This window comes from Podarcis muralis, chromosome 10 (assembly GCF_964188315.1).
Source record: "Podarcis muralis chromosome 10, rPodMur119.hap1.1, whole genome shotgun sequence".
Lineage (NCBI taxonomy): Eukaryota > Metazoa > Chordata > Lepidosauria > Squamata > Lacertidae > Podarcis > Podarcis muralis.
In genome coordinates this window covers 37,290,414-37,311,338 of record NC_135664.1, presented here as the reverse complement: position 1 = coordinate 37,311,338, position 20,925 = coordinate 37,290,414, and the positions used below count along the sequence as shown (strand labels likewise).

At 41.2% G+C, this 20,925-nt stretch overlaps 1 protein-coding gene across 2 annotated transcripts in view; it reads right to left on the bottom strand.

The window, feature by feature from the left end:
• Positions 1 to 316: 316 nt before the first annotated feature.
• The window catches only part of METTL25 (methyltransferase like 25), a 44,567-nt gene continuing 23,958 nt past the window's right edge, over positions 317 to 20,925 (bottom strand). For both annotated transcript variants that reach the window (XM_028745584.2, XM_028745585.2), the window contains 7 exons: positions 17,896 to 17,990; positions 16,388 to 16,417; positions 13,203 to 13,276; positions 10,975 to 11,068; positions 3,960 to 4,034; positions 2,972 to 3,043; positions 317 to 601 (listed from right to left, as the gene is read on the bottom strand). In XM_028745584.2, coding sequence (XP_028601417.2) covers positions 497 to 601; positions 2,972 to 3,043; positions 3,960 to 4,034; positions 10,975 to 11,068; positions 13,203 to 13,276; positions 16,388 to 16,417; positions 17,896 to 17,990 — 545 coding nt within the window. In that variant the 3' untranslated portion in view covers positions 317 to 496. The remainder of the gene's footprint in view (positions 602 to 2,971; positions 3,044 to 3,959; positions 4,035 to 10,974; positions 11,069 to 13,202; positions 13,277 to 16,387; positions 16,418 to 17,895; positions 17,991 to 20,925) is intronic.

Sequence of the window (20,925 nt, the reverse complement as noted above, 5' to 3'; positions counted from 1 at the left end):
ATCTTTGAGTCCCTGAACACATGTGAACCACATGTGTTTGGCTAGTGGGGGAGCGTCAGGAATGAAGTCTTTAAGCCTGCAGAGTCCAAACTGTTCAAATTCTTTCACATTGTCTATCTTCAGAACAAAAAAATCAGGATGGCAGTATAAAGGGATTAGCAGATAAATGATCTAAAAAGTTTTAAAGTGGGATATATGATCATGGACCTGTCTCTTCTACCCCTTGCTCGGCTTATTTTTCAATGGAAATTTTACAATCCTGTTGTACTATCCACGTAAGGCAAAGGCAAAAATTCACACTTCATGTTAGAGGTACTTGATGGTATATAAAGGATAGTTTATTTTTGTTTTTCTTGTACATATTTCCTGATTTATAAAACATTAAAACTTTAAAAGAAGCCATTAACAGAACAGTTGATAACAGAAGAGTAAGTGTAAAAAGAAACCTTTGTGTTTAAAGTACAATAGCAGTATCAGTTCCCAGCATTAGATCAATTTACTTGCACGTGAAAGTCTGTTTCTTCAGAGCCACAACTGCATAGCATCTGGGGGATTTTATGGGATCGAATAATTTTACCAGTCCAGACCAGGCAATGTTGTCCTGTAAAATAATACTTGATCAGAGTACATCAGAAAGGAATTTGACTTGAAAGCTCAGATACGGCAATATGTTTTTTCCTAAAAAAATAAAATTCACTGAACAAATTCTGTTACACACACAAAGTGTGTCTAACATTCACCCTCCAGTGTTGTTTGCTTGAAGTTTCACTGCTGCCAATTACAATTTCAAAAGCTATGGTTTTGAAAGGAGGCTGTTTTATTGTTCTTAGTTATTTTCTTGTGAATTTGCTACTAAAACTACACAGAGCTCTTAGTTCATCAGATTCTATCCACTAGCCCAAGAGCCCAGCAGCTGTCTTAAGAAGCGAAGGCAGAACTTCTCCCCCATGCTCTGCCTCACACGTTCTCCTTCAAGCTGATATTATGAGCTGCCCTCTGTCAACATGTGCAGGAGACTGCACTGTAGCAACAGCATAAGTTAACAGAACTTCTTATCTAAACAAGGTAGGCAGGTGAGACGAGAAGTGCCTTCATTAACGTGCCTTCATCACTTTGGGTTGCTTTTTCTTCCGACACAAAGTCAAAATGTCTTATACCAACTTTTGCTATGTCAGCTGTATGGCAGGGCTGGCCAAAGGCAGATTGGGGAGGTATCATTAAAGGGCAGCACATTTGTCAATTATTTGTTTTATATTTTATATGTATTATGCTCAGGAGGCATCATTTGGCTTTGCAGCCTCAGGCACCAAAATCTCTTGTGCTGCCACTGGCATAACTACAATAATAACTAACGCTAGCAGAACGGCACAGAAAAGCAATGCTAGATATGCTGGCAGCATGGGCATAAATCTCATTCAACAGTAAATTTAGTAAAGTTAAGTCAGTGATGAATGCTACTGAACTGAACTGATTTCCCTTTTTTCTTGTGAATTCAGAATACTACTGTGCAGATCACTAGAGGTCTATGAAGTAATAACCTCACATCATGTGAAGTTTCTGACTTCCAGCCCCACTTGCGCAGTGCTTTTGAAATCCATATTTTGGTTTTTGAAATCCAGGGGAAGAAGAAGTGCTGTTTTATGTGCACCTGCTGAAGGGGGGCTCGTGGAACTGAAGCTTTCATAATTTAAAACTAGTTGGCATTTGCAAAAAGAAAAAAGTTACATAGTTATTTAAATATTTCAACAGTTCCTCTAAAAATAACCGGTAAGAACAAAAGCACACATTTATTATAAATCAATTGTTCGAGTGCTGCACTGCAAACAAAATAAAACTCCCTTAGGATAAATCTTCTCTATGATTCTGTGATTCTCTAAAGGACTTAAAATTGTGGAGGAAAAGCGGAGCAGCTCAATGGATGCGCTTGTAAAAGCAAAGAAGAAGAAAAGTTAGGTATCGATTCAATGGTTCATTATTTGCGAAAGGTCAGATATTCTGCAGAAATTTCACTGCACGTTATCAGTGCCAGCCCCAATAACATGCATGCAGTTTGCTCCTTGGGTCAAAGGATGGAAAAAAACATAAGACAACTCTCCTACCCTCCTACTTAAATCACTATGTACAGATTTAAGCGCAGCTTGTTCACCACCAGCCTTTCTAAGAAGAAGTGATTTCTCATTCCCGAGATGAGGAAAATCACCCCCTTTATTTCTAGTACTGACACAACGGTCCATTTCATACATTTGGCAATCTCTGGAGTAGTACGCAAGTGAGATCATGTGAGTGTGGTGATTCCAGTGCTTGCATGAGAGCGGATGAATATGTGAAATGATCTGCAAGTAGTAAGCTTAAAACATATCCTTTACCAAGATTACAGCTGATTAGAGGACGTTTTTGTCCAAGGGTACAGACTCTGCCTTTCTTAGGTAGCAAAATGTGAAGTGTTTATGGACAGAAAAATTCCCATGAACCAAACAACACTGCTACAGACAGCCATTGAAATTGCTGGTAGTCCATATAAATGATAACTTGATTCTGGATTAATTAACATGTTACTTGAACAGCTAGGGATGAACCATGTTGCTGAAGGTACCATGCATCACAAACACATACCTGCTGGAAACAGCAACTGGTTGCATATTAAATAAAGGTGTTACCTTAATATTAAGATTATGCAGAAAACAGCAGCATTTGCAAAGTCAAAATGGTTTGAGCACTTCAACTACTAACAGTCAAAATATCTGTTTAGGCAATGTTGTTTCTTTATTACTGGTAATTTACCATGCAATTAAAAGAACATAAAAACTTTACTGCAACAGATTTCCCAAAGTAAAAACATCTGCAGCACAACATTGGGAATGATGGATTGGACACTTAAAACTTTTCCAAATCTGTGAAAATCATGCATGCTGCTGTTGTTTTCTTAATACGAAAAAGTATTATTCTGCTGTGTCACGTTGCTAAGGATTACCTGTTCTTTGAGGTAGCAGAGACGATCTAGAAGAATCAGCACCTCAATACAAGGTCCCAGAACAACTTTCAACTGAAAGAAACATTTAGCCACAGGAGAGAAATTATAATTCCATTACCGCAAAAAAGTAATGTCCCTGCAATACAGTTTCCATCTTGTTTTGTTGTTTGGTGCTACATTTCAGGAGACACTTCTTTGAAAACAGAGAAATTATTATATATTTCATCTCATTATTTTACAGGGATTAATTATGAACTTCAAAGGTACTGGGTCAGTAGTTTTTCACTCAGGCTGACAAGGAGGTACATTTAGTAAGACAGAATTTGTCCATGGCAGGGGGTTGGTCATTCAATAATTTGTTATGCAAATTTTGTTAGTTACATATATATAATTAGCTACAATCTTTTTTCTCATGATAGGTTATCAAAATGGCCCTTGGCATTGATCCTGTACTACCAGACTCTTCAACTCTTTCCCATCAAAACAGTTAAGGAAGGTGGGCACTGCCAAAGAAACAGTACAAGTGCAACCTTGCCAACTCTACCCTATTGGACATCTTCAGAAAATCAGTGCAATAAAGATCAAAGTCTGTGAAATGCAATAGGCATGGCATCTATTATTAAGTAGCTTTGAGGTATAACTCAGCATGCAAAGCACATTGCAAGTGGCAGAAATCTTGTTAAAAGGGAACCAACAATGAAATGTATTAAAAAGAACGAACAGAGACCAATATGGGTTCAAAAGGAGCCCAACATTTTTTTTTACATTTATTATACTTGAAAAAGAATCTCCATATGTTCTCATTATTCTACTGACACCTAATATAATTTTGGAAGAGAATATGCTCCCAGTTAAGGGTTGGTTTTTTTCTTCCTGTAGAGAGTATATCACAATATAAACTGATCCACCCCATCGTAAAAGTTTAACACAACCCAACTGTGGCCTAACATAAACATACAAAACAACTTTTCCGAAACTGTGATTTTACCATATTAAAAGCTTCCAGCTCATTCATTCTGTGCTTGTATTTTTCAAAGTACTCCATTATGAGGCTGTCTGAAATCTGCAATAACAGGAAAATTGATGATGGCAATTAAAACCTACCTGAGGCAGATACTAAAATTATTTTCTCTAATTAAAAATACTTGAAACCCAACAGAAATTTCATTTTACAATCAATAATTTTCCAACTTACTATAATGACTTTGCAGGACTAATTTTTCACTCCCGAAATTGTTTATGTCTCTTACCTGTGTTATTGCTCTACAACGAAATTATACTTTTTTAAAAAAAAAAAGGGGGGGGGGATAAAATCACTCTATGCATGCCACCCTAAGCACATTTATACTAGAAAGAAAGACCTGTTGAATTAAGTGGGACATAAATTCAGAGTTAACATGTTTGATATTGCATTGTAAGGCTGGTGCTCTCTACTGGAAGTGAAGACAATATTCCTAGATCCTTTGCATACAATATGGGGTAGCCATTCTACATTTGGGGAAGCATTCTTACAGGCATCAGAATATGAAATACTGAATCTCTTAAAAACAAGGTTAGGCTCCTTGAAACGTAGGGCATTTTGGTAAAAGAGGCAACATTCTAGAATGTTTCAAAGTAGCTAAAATACTTTGAAACAGGAAAATCATTTGGCATGGGTGCATCATATGGATGCCCTTCGTGCTATGCAACCATAGGGAGTAAGCACATCATCCTTCTTTTCTACTTGGTCTCTGCATTTTAAATATTATCAGAGCAGTGTGTGGTGCAACCACACAAACAGCAACTATACAGGGGAGGTAGTCCAAGACCTGGTCCTCAGACTCCAAAGCCTGCATTCACATTCTACTTCCAACCATGTCCATAATTGCATGTATGGTTTCAGCTACAAGCCACCAACAAAAGCCAGGGAAACAAAAAACTTAGGCAAGTCAGAGAATATAGCTTCTGTATGTAAGAGAGTGAATGGAGGAGAAGGGGAAGGATAAATACCACCGAGAGCAGCTTCTAGAAATTTTAGCAACATTACGGGTAAAAGGGAATGCATAGGTTGTAGCCCATTGTTAAACTTCTCAGGCATCTTCTATTGCAAACAAATCAAATAAACTGATTCAAAACTTGCTTTTATTGAATTATGTTATTCCACAAGAGGAAGATTAAAAGCTTGGAACAAGGTTGAGAACTCTGAGTTCAATCCAAGAGTGCACTTCTGTGAATGTAAGTAGCGCTTTGTGAAAGGGGCTTGGATCTGGCAGAAGTTTCTGCGGACAGAAGTGTGTGTACGTCATTTTTTCCCCAATTCCCCCTTCCCCCTGTTGATCTTATTTCACTTCTCACACACTTTGGAAGGTCCAAGGTGTCTCTAGAGCATATTTTCAGGGGGTGTGGGAGAAGATAAGCTGCCCATGAAGGCCTTGGAGAAAGGGGGTGAAGGTGCATTAAGTTTCTGTATTTGCGGCCCAATTTAAAATCTTATTCTAAGTGCAGAAATGTATTTCATCATAAGGGAAGTTAAAGTAAAAAGTGGGCAGGGGTTGAACCCACAAGCATAGTTGTCAACTTTTCCCTTTTCTTGCAAGTAATCCTATTCACAATAAGGGAATTTCCCTTAAAAAAAAGGAAAAAGTTGACAGCTATGCCCAGAATACTGATGTATACTTGCCCCGCTAAGATGTAGCAACTAAAGTATGCTTGGCTGTTATGAATAGCCTAGAGGTTTATGCCTTCCTTTTTTTGCCTCCCCTCCTAGTTTGCAAAAACTGTTTTGTCCCCAAACCAAAACTGTAAACTGTGCTTTCAATGCTGACGTTGAAACAAAGACTCTCCTCCCTGAAAGAGAGGGGAGTGGTTGTGGGCGGGAGCCCGAGCACTGCCCAGCAGGGGGCGTTGCCCCCTGCCTCCAGCTCACCTGGCTGGCGCTCACGCCCCCCCGGTGGCCACCCAACCAGGTGCCATGGAGGGGGCGTGTTCAGCAGCCTTTTGCTGCAGCGCCAGCCTCTTCCTGGCCTCATTCCTCGTCGTCGACCCGTCGCGAGTCACCCACCCTCCTCTCCCTTTTAGTTAGGGCTTAGGTCATTGGCCTTGCTATGGACCTTAGGTTGGTCGCATTGGTTGCCCGGGGGGGCCTGGTAGGAGTTTTTCCATTTGGCATTAGGCTTTTTGGTTTTTTCGCCTACCTCGTAGCAATCGTCACAACTTTTCGTGGTATTGGTGGGTAGGTTAGGCATTGGAATAATGTGTTGTGGTGTGTCGAAGAGCTAGGTGTGGCCATCGCCTATGCCTTCAATTTTTAGGGGTATTCCGTTAAAGGAATCTGGCGGTCGCGTATTCTGTCCGATGCCTGCTTGGCGGGAGGCCATGGCACGACCCTCGGTGACAGCAGGGGTGAGCCTATAGTTCGATTAGCATCAACAGGCTCCACCTACTGGTGAATAAACCCACTTGCTTGAGAAATCCAATGCCTAAGCCAATACCTTTTCATTGCTGTAATCAATAAAGTTGTGGCCTTTTCTAGCCCATCAACCTTATATCACGTGTCCTTGTGTCTTCATTTCACTTTGCGGGGGTCGGGTCCTCGAACCACAAACCATGGTTTTCCCAATCCATGATGCCTAAATGAGACATCTGTTTAAACCAGGGATGGAGAAAAGAAGTGCAGCAATTCGAATCCTATTATTGATGGCCAAACCACAATTTGCTTATGTCTGAACTGACTCATAGGAAATCCAAGAAAGCTTCTCATACCTTACATGTGAAGGAGATATGAAGAGATCTAAATGAGTCAAAAGAAGACTATTCTATACCGATCTCTAAATTACAGCATCTTTAGAATGAAAACAGGAGGTACAAACTAAAGATTACCTTGCATCCTGCCACGCAAATGCTCACATAAAAGGAGAGATCAGCTCACTATGACAGCAGTGGAATGCCTCAAATGAAATGTCATATATTCAATTCTTAATGCTTATCTGCCACAGCCTGGTTCCTTCTTCTCCAACACCTTGTTGGTGCTGGGGATTTTCAGTTTGCATATTTTAAAGTGAAGTCTGTAGTTTGCCAGCTAATTCTTGCAAATACTACAGATGTTAAAACTCCTTATCAGATTAAACTGGAATTTGGCACCGGCAGTACACAGATTACATGTTGGTTTATATTTAAATGACAGCCATCCTTGAAATACTGCATTAATATATGTGCTTTATACAGTTTTAACAGCAACCTTTCATAATCCCGTTTTGACAGCAGGACTATATCTTCCTTTCCACAATTGGCTGGTAACTGTTCTTGCTGAAATGCTCGTTACAATTTAAGATTCGGATGACCTATTTGCATTATAACTCAAGTTAATAAGGAATGGCAAACCAAACCCCTCAACAGCTTCGAAAGAAAACACACCCACACACTAAGGTGGTACGTTTACTTGAGAATAGGTTCCACTGAACTTGGTGAGACTCCTGAATAAATAATGCAGACGACTGAAATTGCATGTACCAAAGAGATATCTCACAAAACAAATGGCACCTATCAAATCTACAAAGCTTCTTTCTGGTTCATCAGTTCTGGATACATGAACAAAGAACTCTGAATTCCTTGACACTGGAGTAAACGAGACAACCTCTGCTTGGGAAGAACAACTAGATCAACACAATGTGCCTAATGAAGGCACCTGCTACTTCTCCAAGCAAGGAGATAATGGGAGAAGGGCAATTCCCCCACATTCCTTGCCTTGCTTGCATGCTCAGGCTTGTGGTTTAATGTCCCAAGAGCTTCTGTGGCTTACTTGACAGCTCCTTAGCTGTCATGAAGAATGAGGTTCTCAAGGAAATAGGGTGTCACTCCAAGAAAAAGAAAAGTGATGCCTTAAGGCTGACTCATTCCTTGGGGGACTAACTGATATCCTCTCACATTGAGGACACACCTCCAGGGATTGGGGGGGTGTCTTAGTAGTGCGTGATTCACTCCTTAGAAGCGCAAAGAGATGTTTGACAGGTGTCTGGGCTGCATGCTAACTAGCCTGCCTGGTGTGAAGGTTGCCAATGCTTTGACTAGACAGGCTGGTAGGATGAGTAAGCCACAGTGGTGAAATTCCTGGAAACAAAACGTAGTTTTCTGCATAGGAAGCTGAAAACCAGGACCTGCAAGCCAGCTTTTGGTGAGATGCTTTCTGTTTCACAAGCGGGGCCAGCTAGGTAGGCTGAGTTGAGAGGTCTCATGTGTGGTTTATACAGAGGTGCGCAGACAAGGGATGTGGATTTCTTAGTCCCTGGGGAGTGTTTTGTTGGAAGCCAGCTCTTAAAATAGCAATAAACTCTCCTCAAACCAGAGCAGAACCACACTGATGGTAAAGGTAAAGGTAAAGGGACCCCTGACAGTTAAGTCCAGTCGCAGATGACTCTGGGGTTGCGGCGCTCATCTCGCTTTACAGGCCGAGGGAGCCGGCGTTCGTCCGCTTCCGCAGACAGTTTTTCCGGGTCATGTGGCCAGCATGACTAAGCCGCTTCTGGCAAACCAGAGCAGCACAAAGAAACGCCGTTTACCTTCCCGCTGGAGCAGTACCTATTTATCTACTTGCACTTTGCTGTGCTTTTGAACTGCTAAGTTGGCACTGGTGGTACTTAACATCAAAAAGGTTGCAGATCAGCTTTTAAAATTAACCCTTGGGGCGCAGCTGTTCGAAGTTGGAAAGTATCCAGTGCATCAGGACAAATTATCTCGAGCGAATAAGGGTGAAAATATTTCTGATCACCCAAAAAGGGACGAGGTAGAACTGGGAAATGAGCGTACAGTACGACATGGCTTCCATAATGGGAGCGAACCCATGGAGAGAACCATAATGTTGGGCCTTTGGGAAGAGTCACAACCCAGGAGTAGAAGGTCCCGGGGTAGAAGGTTCATGTAGTAGGTCCCAGTTTCAATCCCCTGGCACTTCCAGGTGGGATTATACTCAGAGTGGATGTGTTTATATGCTAAAACTAGAGTCTCTGAACCAAGACAACTGAGCCGAAGTGCTTGACCTTAAAGGAGAGCATAGACCAAAGACTAACCCTGCCAGAGGCTCCAATGTGGTCTGTGAGGCCACTTTCTCCAAACCATGCCCATCAGCCAATGTCACTAGTGATAATCAGCTGGTGGGTGGGAGGACAAGGTTTAATTCTGCCTTGGCTGTGCTGCCCTATTCCCAGCAGGGAACAAGATTGCACAGCCAAGGCAGCAGGATTTAATCCCTGCACATCAGCTGAGTGGGTATTAAAGCCATGTGCAAAAGTGTCACTTGAAGCAGCTCACGTGTGAGAGCTACTTCAAAGAGGCTTTAGGAAAGGGTTTAAGACAGCGCCTGCACTCCTGTTTGAGCTAAAGGAGAAGAGAGAAACAGGATAAGGAGGAACTTGGGCTGTTGAATGATAAGGTGTGTTAAAGGGGGGTGGGTAAGAGGCTACAGAGAAACTGAATTAATTCTTTGCACCTGCCTTTTCTACAGAAAATGTAAGATAGGTATCCATGTCTGAACTTCTCAAAAAGAGAGGCTGAAGGACAGAAGAAAATAGTGGTGACAAGATATGACGTTCCAGTCCTTATTGAGAAACGTAAAAGTAGCAAATCACTAGGTACTAATCTTATCCACTTTTTTCCCAAAGGTTACTTTCTGTTAATTTGCTATGTAACCATGTTCACATATCCTGGGAAATGCTGTACAGTTTGTAATTTGTGACCCAGGATCCATTTGAGCCTTGCTTACAGCATTTTTCTAATAACCTCATAGTTGTGTGTGTTAAGTTTCTTTTTTAACCAATTCTCAATTTTTAAAGTAACTTCCTCTATTGAAATTAAATGGGCTTCAATCCAAACTGCTTAGTCTGAAGAGATCTTTAGATCACAGGCACTTGATTTCTGCCTGAAGTAAAACCAATGTCAACGCATTAGAACAATGGCTCTTGCAGGTTTTCTTTAGAAATATAAGCTTGTTAAAAAGAAAACACCAGAAATAACAAACACACATTATATCCAATAAATGTAGCAATAAGTTCCAGATGATGTCAAAAAAGGGCAAGAAACTGAAAATGCAATTCAGTAAACAGAATAATCTGTGAGTCTTCCCGCATATGTGGGGAGAAAAAAACTTCTCAGAAATAAAATGTTCTGGAGAACATCAAATTTTACTGACAAAACCAATATTGCTAATTTAGTGATATATACTTTTAATAAAAAAACCCTACTCAAAGCATATCTATTGAACATGTGCTGTGCAATCCAACACATGTTCATTCAGACACTACCCCCATTTATTTCAATGGGACTTATTCACTAGCAAGTGTGCACAGGACTGCGGTCTCCATGTCCCTGGGAATAGAGACATAAACGGAATTTCTACCATATGCATGACTTCATATATATATATTATTTATTACACATACAGAAAAAATCCCTTAGTATATTATGCAAGGCCCTACTTCAGAAAAAAATCCAAATAATTCTCTTTAGCACTATTTAATATTTACAGTGAAGATGTTGTGTCCAAAGAGGGAGAAGGAATCCTTCCCTGTTTAGGGAAGTTTTAAAATGTTTGAAGTTTTATTCTGTTTTAAATGTTCTGTTGAAAGCCACCCAGAGGAGCTGGGGAAACTGAGCCAGATGGTGGGCGGGGTAGATGATGATGATGATGATGATGATGATGATAATAATAATAATAATAATAATAAATGTTCTTGGCACCTGCAATTCCTGCTATTCCACCATCACTGATTTGTAACTTTTTGCTTTTTATCAATTACAGGAAATTAAATTGGAAGAGCGGAATAAAATCTTCCAAATATTCCACTTGCAACAATTTGGAACTGATAGGTATGTGTAACTTAAGACAAATCTACAGTAGATATGCATTTCAGCAACTGTCAAGACAACGTAAGCTTTCAGATTTCAGCAGCAGAACTTCCACTAGCAAACAACCCACTGAAATAAACTCTCATCTATGAAGGTGAATTGCATGTATTGAGTAATCAGCTACTTACCTCTGACTCATCGAGTTCAAGCTTTTTAAAAGCTTTTCGAGCATAATCCAAGAAGGAAGATGATTTAGAATATACTTTCCCAATATTACGGTCACTGAAATGATAAATAGGACATATTTTTGTTCTTGTTGCGTTAGAAGGCTATATATTGTCATTCCACAGAGAGCATTAACAGAAAGCATGAATGACCTAACAAAATAATGAAATGCATAAAATACTGTTTTATATTTATTCAAGTTTCCTTTTCAACTTCATCGGGAATACAGATCATAGATCAAAGAAGACTGGGGATGCCAGTAGATCATAGATACAGTGGTACCTCGGGTTACATACGCTTCAGGTTACAGACTCCGCTAACCCAGAAATAGTGCTTCAGGTTAAGAACTTTGCTTCAGGATAAGAACAGAAATTGTGCTCTGGCAGCGTGGCGGCAGTGGGAGGCCCCATTAGCTAAAGTGGTGCTTCAGGTTAAGAACAGTTTCAGGTTAAGAACGGACCTCCAGAACGAATTAAGTACTTAACCCGATGTACCACTGTAATAGAATTGTAGAGCTGGAAGGGACCACAAGGGTCATCCACTCCAACCCCCTGCCATGCAGGGATATTTTGCCCAATATAGGGCTTGAAACCACAACCCTGAGATTCAGTGTCTTGTGTTCTACCAACTGAGCTATGATTCCAAATGCATTTGTATTAACTAAAATACTTATACCTGCATGTTAAAGAAAGAAGATATTATACAGCCCTGTATAGGAGTGCCTGGCGTGCTCTGGTCCATGGGGTCACAAAGAGTTGGACACAACTAAGCGACTAAACAAATACAGTGGTACCTTGGAAGTTGAACGGAATCCGTTCCAGAAGTCTGTTCGACTTCCAAAACCAAGGTGCGGCTTCCGATTGGCTACAGGAAGCTCCTGCAGTCAATCGGAAGCTGCAGAAGCTGCATCAGACGTTCGGGTTCCAAAGAATGTTCACAAACCGGAACACTCACTTCCGGGTTTGGGGCATTTGGGAACCAAAATGTTTGACCTGCAAGGCATTTGGGATCCAAGGTACAACTGTATTATACAGCCCATAGTTGTATCATGTAGACCAGTGTTCCTTCAACCTTGGGTTCACCAGATGTTCTTGGACTACAAGGCCCATCATCCCCATCCAGCTGAGTCAGTGGTCAGAGATATAAATTGCAGTCCAACAATATCTGATGACTCCAAGGTTGAAGAACACTGATGTAGACAATATATAAGGTGCACAGGTAGGGGGTGGATAGCTTGAAACAGAGTATCTCCAGCAAGAAATGTTTGAATCAACAGGTAGAAGTGAAGACCTATGTTTGATGCCTATGTCAACCACGAAAAGTCTTGGGGAAGTCACATTCTCTCAAACTCAACACTTTGTAATGATAATGACTTGCCTTACAACTGAGAAGCTGAACAGTAAATATTAAGCATTTACTACAGTTGAAACGCTATATGAATGATTAATAATGGCTCATGGTAGGCATCATTATTCACTCTTTTGTTTGACTTCAGCTGCTTTTCAAGCACGGTTATATAAACCATTTTCAAGAATAATTTGGCTACGTTTGCCAAGCTTTGTTAAAAATCAAGACACCACATAATTCACCAGTTCCTTCTGAATGATCAACTTAATTAAAACATAAAGAATTTACAGGTTCAACTTGCTCGCGGTAGAACTTTGCAGAGTCCTATTCAGCGCGGGTGGCAACGTGGGTTAAAACACAGAGCCTAGGGCTTGCTGATCAGAAGGTCAGCGGTTCGAATCCCGACGACGGGGTGAGCTCCCGTTGTTCGGTCCCAGCAGAACAACCTAGCAGTTCGAAAGCACGCAGTGCAAGTAGATAAATAGGTACCACTCCAGCTGGAAGGTAAACGGCATTTCCGCGCACTGCTCTGGTTCGCCAGAAGCGGCTTAGTCATGCTGGCCACATGACCCGGAAGTTGTACGCTGGCTCCCTCGGCCAGTAAAGCGAGATGAGCGTCACAACCCCAGAGTCATCCGTGACTGGACCTAATGGTCAGGGGTCCCTTTACCTTTACCTTTATTCAGATTTACAGACCCACAGTCAAAGAGATACTCTCAGCTATCTATGAAAGAGTTGCTGCTCTTTGAATACATGCATTCTTCTCAGGTTTCGCCACCACCGCGAGTAAAAAAAGGAGGCAAAAGTTGTTCTTCCTTAACGATATGAAATTATAGTATACTACCTTCTTTTGACTCCATAAAATTCTTCTACAATAACCTGGAGGACAGCTCGATAAAACAAGGATTCTGTAGGCAGCTGCAAGGAATCAAAGAACAGCAGGGTATTAAGTTGGAACCAGACACCGCAGCTAGAACAACGAAAACAGTTGGCTGTCTTCAAATAATTACTGGTTTCTGTTCATTCCAACTAGTGTTACTAGTATGTCTCTTGTTCCCAAGTTAAAGTGTTGTTCTTTAGAAATGTAACGATGTAACCATAATTGTTGGAAAAAATAAACACAGGAAACAGCAAGCACTGAATGGGGCTGAGGAGCAGGCTAGAGGAAAACAGTAAGCCCCATAGGCCAAATTATGCTATCTGGTATGTTGGTTTTACTGCAGAAATGTACCCATTTAGGATTAATCTGGTTCTCTAAAGTCAGAGGGAAAACATTTCGCAAGTTTTCAATGCGCTTTCTACCCCCCTAACAACTTCCATCTTCTTTCCCCGATACACACAGAAACTCCTGTGCTTCTACAAACAGTGCAATGTGCTGAAGAGCTTCATACCTTTAAGAATGAACTATGTGTTTACATAAGAAGAGGCAATACTTGCACCTCTTTAAAATGCACGGCCAAATTTATCCCCTGTGTAAACTCCACTGGGCTAACGGCTTTGCAGCAGGGACACACTGGTCTGTAAATCTGGTGCGCTGAACAGTCATGCGGCTTGTGTACATATACCAAAAGGGATGATAAATGGCGCTGTAATGATTTAAAGTATCCACAAAAGGAATTTAGATGGAGATTTGAAAACAAAGAATATTGAGTGCCTTGCCAGAACCAAGAATTTGTAATAAATCAAAGCAAATCCTCCCAATACTTTCCCATGTTTATATCTCCAGTTGTATATAACTAATATTGAAGAGAAAATCCACTGATGGTTCACTGGCCCACGTTAGGAAGCCATTTCAATCTGACCACTGTGCTTCTAGTTAAATGTCAGAAAATTAATTGCATGATGTACAATCTGGCTTTATGTTACGTTAATACTTGCCCATAAACTAAAATTTCAGTAATATATAATTCTTACGGAAGAATCTGGACTTGCAGCAATACATTGTAAGAAAATAAAGGCAGCTACCCAACGGTAAAAACTGAAAGTGGAAAGGCATGATAGTCTCTTTAAAAAAAGGTTTATGAACGCTGACTACATTACTAGAAAAGATACTGGTGCAAGTTTCTGAAAGAAAAGAACACTGTGAGATGCCCAGCTAAATAGAATTTCTTCACTAAGCAGGTCTCCATTGTTCCGTAAACGCAATGAGCCAGCTTAAATTGCCAAATTTCCCCCCACAAATGTACACAAGCACGTGTTTTCTGGGCACAGTTCAAAGTGCTGGTTATGACCTTCAAAGCCTTATATGACTTGGGACCAGGTTATCTGAAAGGCATCATCTCCCATACAAGCCCACCCAGGTTTTAAGATCCTTGAGAAAGGCCTTTCTTTCTAGCCTGCCAACATCGAAAGCACATTTGGCTGCTCCCCGGCTCTGGAACTCTTTATCAAGAGAGGCCTGGCGAGCTCAGTCTCTGATGACCTTCTGCCGGCAGCAAAGACATTTTTATTTAGACAGGCATTTGGCCCATAAATTGATATGTAAATATGCTGTAGTGGGTTTTAACTGGTTGCTTTTATTGATGTTTAACTTACTCTCTCTATATGTACTTGTATGCTATTGCTGTTTTATTGCATTTGTATCCTTGTCTACCACCTTGAGAGAAGGCAAGATATATATGTAATAAATGATAACAATAAAGAATACATAGCCACATGGCAAAAGGTTGCAGAGGTGGTGGTGGTGATGGATAGGGGACTTTTCCAAGCAGCTGTAATCAGAGTTAGCAGCCAGGAGTTCAAGCTGTATTGTGTTTACTACTACAAAACGGTCAAATATATAAGCAAATAGAGAGCCAGTGTGGTGTAGTGGTTAAGAGTCTCGTAATCTGGGGAACCGGGTTCGCATCTCCGCTCCTCCACATGCAGCTGCTGGGTGACCTTGGGCCAGTCACACTTCTTTGAAGTCTCTCAGCCCCACTCACCTCACAGAGTGTTTGTTGTGGGGGAGGAAGGGAAAGGAGAATGTTAGCCGCTTTGAGACTCCTGAAGGGGAGTGAAAGGCGGGATATCAAATCCAAACTCCTCCTCCTCTTCTTCTTCTTCTTCTTCTTCTTCTTCTTCTTCTTCTTCTTCTTCTTCAAATAGAAGAATCTGGCAGTGTAAACCAACCTCAACTGACACTTATTCCATAATAAGTCGCATCACAATAATGAAATGTGAGTCACAAAATGCGTTCCACGGAGGGTGTACTTTCAGCCATCTGTAAATCTTAAAACTGTTTTTGGCCTGTCCTGTCTTACCATGCGTTCTTTAAGAAAGCATGCCGTGTTTTTAAGTAGATGAAGATTAAGTCACAGTTCCACAAAACGTAAGGCTTTACTTGGGAAGAGCTCCACAGCCGGCAACAATGAGCAAGTAGGGACAACACTGACGCAGAGGGAAGAAGCTCATAAAGGGTATCATCAGATGAATTCAATTCAATTTATTCATTCAATTCATCAGATGCAACTCTAATCCAAATGAACTTTTGGAAAGAGAGGACTGAATGCAGAACGGGTTGCAATTAGGTCAAAAGCTTTTGTTGGATAAGAAAGAACTCTTGCTTGTCAAAGGATCAATTTAACTTCATATTTTCCATGGATACACCTTTGGACTCGGAAAAAGAGATTTTATTTTAAATTTGCATGAGGCAGAAAAGAAACCAGTTTACAATGAGACTGTAATCCTCAACCCGGTTATTCAGTAGTCTCCGGACTTCAAATGAGGCTACTACAATGAAAGAGGCTGATAGAGGAATGAAATGCAAGACATTCAGAGTACTTTTAATGTATGCTCTTGCTATTTAAATCACTCTTAATTAACTGGAGAAAATTATGTTTTATCATTGCTCCATGAAGACCAGGCAATAAAAGTGCAATTTCATGGTGCTGATGCAGAATATCAATCTGCCTCCAATTCAAGCTTTGCTGTTTGCTAACTCTCCAATTCCAGCAAACGAGAAGTTCAGCACAAGGTCATGTATTCAAAGTATTCAAAGTGAGAAAACAGCTTTGTCACTGGAAGGGTTAAATACACAACATTACTCACCACTTGGCCAACAGCAACTCGTTCCAGAGCCTTCAAAGAGAAAAAGAGAAAATACTGATGTGTTTATTCTTCAGTCTGAACATATCATAAACATACTTCATTAAAGGGGTGGGGGAATAACAGAATATATGACAGAAATGTGTGTGCTCGCATCTATCACATGTTATTTAAGAATGTAATCACAGGATTCACAATTACAATGAAATGTATATATTTCTGCAAATATTTGAGATGATACTTGGCTGTACATTTTTAATTAAAAAACTGAATTCGATGAGCACTTCATTTTAGTCTACAATGCACCTAAAATGGTAATGGATTATCAGGTATGCCTGAAAACTATGAAATGGAAATGGAGAAGACTTTAAAGAACTGTTGGGATACAAATTCAATTCTACAAAAAAATTAGAAATATCCCTTCTATTAGCACGTACACTGAATAAAAACTTTAAATGCAAAGGGCTGGTTTACACATAATGATAAACCATGGTTTAGTGCTACATTCACAAGTAGGAAGAAGCCTAAGCAAAACAGCCATGCTGCTTACACATGGTGGTCATATTTTTTCCCCATTGTGCACAGGAAAAACAGAAGTAAACATAGCTTCCCTGATTAGGCACCCAGTAAATAAGATAAGTAGCAAGTGGGGGGGAGAGAATGTGGGGCAAAGTGATAGGAGGAGAAAAGGGATGCAGACCATCCTCAGCCTGTTGAAGAAAAGCCGGCTAAGATGCAGGGGAAGCCAAATCTGTCTGAATATGTTTAAGGGGATTATGCAAACTGAGGCAGAGGCTTAGCAAGGTTCATAAGAAGATCACACAAGGATCAAATGCACATTTGGTTCAAAGTAAAGATACGTTGCTTGGGATTGGACTAGCACTGCAGCCAGAAGCAGGGGCCAGTGCTTAGCACATGGCAGACTCTGCTAACCCAGTTTAATTCACAGATAGCATCTGTGAGAATATCAAAAGCACGTAAATTGAAATTTTAGTAGGTTAAGAAAGGAGGAGATGGTGGGGAGACTGAAGACACAACACAGTGGTCATCCAAGATAAATGTCCCTAGAAATCCGAATGCATGTTATGCCATCTCACCATGTCACGAGACGGTGCATTTGAACTGAAGAAACATTGCACGTAAAGCTATCTTGTTAAAAAGGGATTGAGAGTCTACTCTGACTTTGTAGCCAGGCAGTCATTTTTGCTACGCTTAGTTGTGATATCCAACAAAGACTAGTGAAATCAGCGATGGGGCTGCCATGGATTTCTGCCCTTTAGACAATTGTCAGGACCTTCTGCTCTGTGCCACATCTCATCTGAGCTCAAAGAAACCAAGCTGTGCCCAAATTTTCATATGGGCCCATCAACTGACCATGAATACACCACTAATGGTGTTATTCTGCACTGCCTGATATTTAAGAGACAAATCCAGGTCTGCAAGCAAAACACAACAAATTCCATCACATGTAGATACATTTTGGGGGGGGGGGGTGTGGAAAGAAACTGTACCAAACAGGCTGCCATTCTGGCATTGCGACCACAGAACCAGCCCTCTTCCTTTAAATACCGGCTCATGGGAAAACCCAGTGTTCCGTGAAGGACATCTGTAAAACAAAGAGAAACAATACAGAAACAGTGTAAATAGGCTGCTGAGAATACACTAGAGCATTGAAAGAGATTTTTAAATGCTACCTAGTTTAACAATTCAAAACAGCAGTTTGAGAGAGATATCTTACCTGGTGAATACCATTTGCCTAAGGGCCTACATCTAAAAATCCTTATATTTTCTCAAGGTAAGCTATTATTTCCATTCTAAATTAAATCCCTCTTGTAATAGGATCCTCTAAAAACCAACAACAACCTAGTACATCATTTACATGGTGCAGCACAGACAATTTATAATAAGATTTCAGCAAACTAACCTAGAATGACAGTTGTTGTTTTAATATATTAGGTGCGTTGCCAAGAATCTCATTTCAGCTAGTATTCTCCACATGTCCCCGAACTATGTGATTTGCTTTGCGCTGCTAGTGACTAAGCAATGAGCACATACTCACTGCACATGCACAGAAAAAGGAAGCCTTGGTGGAGACTGGCTGCCCTCATTGAGAAACTATTACTTGTATGCATGAGATCAAGGAGTTTGAGAACCCCAAATGTGTGCTAACACCTGATTATCTACCTGATCATTTGCCAACAACTAACACAGGCATGAGTTTCTGTTTGGTCTTCTTCAGCCCTGGTGAAAACAAAAGCCTTCTTCTCCAACTGGCACTGTTCCACTTTTAACTTAATAATTAGCCGTTTACATAAGGTTAAACACCATCACCTCCGGTTCTCACATGAGACATTTATCTGTACAACTGCATGGTGCGAGAGTCTTGTGGGCCCACAAAATGGAAAATTATTTGGGCAGCTGAGCAAGACTGGGTAAGAAACAAGAGTGCTCATGATAAACAGATGCGAGAGAGGGACTGCTGGAGATAAATCAATAAGTTGGCCACAGAAGGGAGGAAAACGAGGCAAGCGTCTAAGCGATGGCTCAATATATATTGATGCGCACACATTCAAGAAAATAAGATTTTTAATGGAACATTTAGAAGAAAATTCAAAAAAAATGCACAGGTGCACTTAACTACTTACTAACAATGCCATTAGAGAAAAGCTCCTTTGCTATTATGGTTTAGGGTGGGAATGTCTAATCTGCCGCTCAGGGGATGCATCTGGCCCACCAAGCTCTATTTCCCAGTTGAGAGCAAGCAAATAGATCTTGGTTCTAAACCCCACAGCACTGAGATCAAAGATAAAGCCCTCTGCCTGCTCTTTCATAAAGACAAGGCGCTGTTTCCAGATCCCTCACCCAGGCTCTGGAGTGGGAAATGCTGATTGTGCGTATGTGAAACCACATGCATGTGTGTGTATGTGAGAGAGCGAGAGAGCACTGTGTGCCCAAATGTCTGGCATATGTGTAGTATATGCACAACTGTGCAGGTATGGTAAGCATATGCTGGCTGTGTGGTTTGTGTGCGCATGCACATACACTTATGCACTAACCATGCCCAGTGTAGGAAGCTGCCCTTGGAGGGACGGCTGACCAAAAAAGGCTAGCCACTCCTACCTTAGGGAAACAGGCCAGAATTGCAAACTATATTTTGAAATTACAGTTTGTCCATGTTTATGTTAGCAAGTCACTCCTTCGTTGCTGATATGTGGCTGGAAAGTCACATGTCACCGTTTACTTTCCTGAGCTGGGAAAGTCTGAGGGCGGAAGCTACATCTTATCTATTCTGTTATGTTGTGCTGTTGCACTGTGTTTTTTTCTCTCCGTCTGCTGAAGAAGAGAGCAGGCGCCATTATGATTTGTCCTGTAAATATAGCAAAATAAATCTAAAAATGCTCACATTCACGCTTCCAGTCGTCACTGCAGACTCTGCTGATTAATAGTGTGCACAGGATCATCCGACCTGTGTTGCTGAGCGCTCCGGGATGAAGATTGATATCCATCCCAGGGGAGCATAACCCCGGACAATGCCCAGAGAGGTTTGTCTCATACCGGGGGCAGTAGGAGGCCCAGGGCATGTTATGGACAGTTTAGACACAAGAAGTAACTGCTTCCAATCTCCTCGCAAGAAAGGGGAGTGTGCAAGCCCTGAGGTTTGTGGGTGCAACATTAAGAGTGTGTTCACACTACAGTTTACTGTGGCTTCAGCAGGCTCCCACCACTGCTTTTTTTTAAAGCCGGGTTCACATGACGGTAGCACAATCCATCGGTATCCAGTGGCTTTCAGAGAAATGCTCCTCTTTGATGAGCTTCTTCCCTCCAGCCAGCTTCGAAAATGGAAACTGTCACTTCCATTGTGGTGCGAGCCGTTCAGGCAGGTTTTGCACGTGCGCAGATGAAAGCTTCACTGACTTGGGAGTTCCACATGGGGAAACAAATCACGGAGCAAAGACATCCCTGCCCCCCTCTCTGATGTGAACAGCGGTGGGAGAAAGCGACTTGGAAATGCAGTGGGGAGAAAACGACCTCACAGTGTTTCAAACTGCTAATGTGAACACAGCCTAAATCATAGTTAAGTGTCACGCTTGAACTGCTCAGTGTGATGTGGTTTCTCCTATCTTCCCACTCCAAAGTTGGAAAGGGAGGGGTTTTTTTGCCTGCTGCAGAGAGTGGATTTTCCAGAGTCTTTTTTAATCCTGTGTGTGTGTGTGTGTGTGTGTGTGTGTGTGTGCGTGTGTGTGTGTGTGTGAGAGAGAGAGAGAGAGACTGAGACTTTTTTTAAAAAAAGATTATGAACAAAGATAAGCATTTACTTTGGAACTGCCGCACTCCAGTGGAGATATTTTGAGGTAAGTGGCTAAAGAAGTACAACTTTCCCATCTACAAAACTACTTGGCAATAAATGCATACAACTTACCTTGACCCTAGAAGTATATATAGGGATACTAAACCACTTAGCAGAAGGCTGACAGGCAGCTATTCAGAACAGGCTTGTCTGAAGCCAAAATGCATTCAGAACTAGAGCCAGTATACTGCAG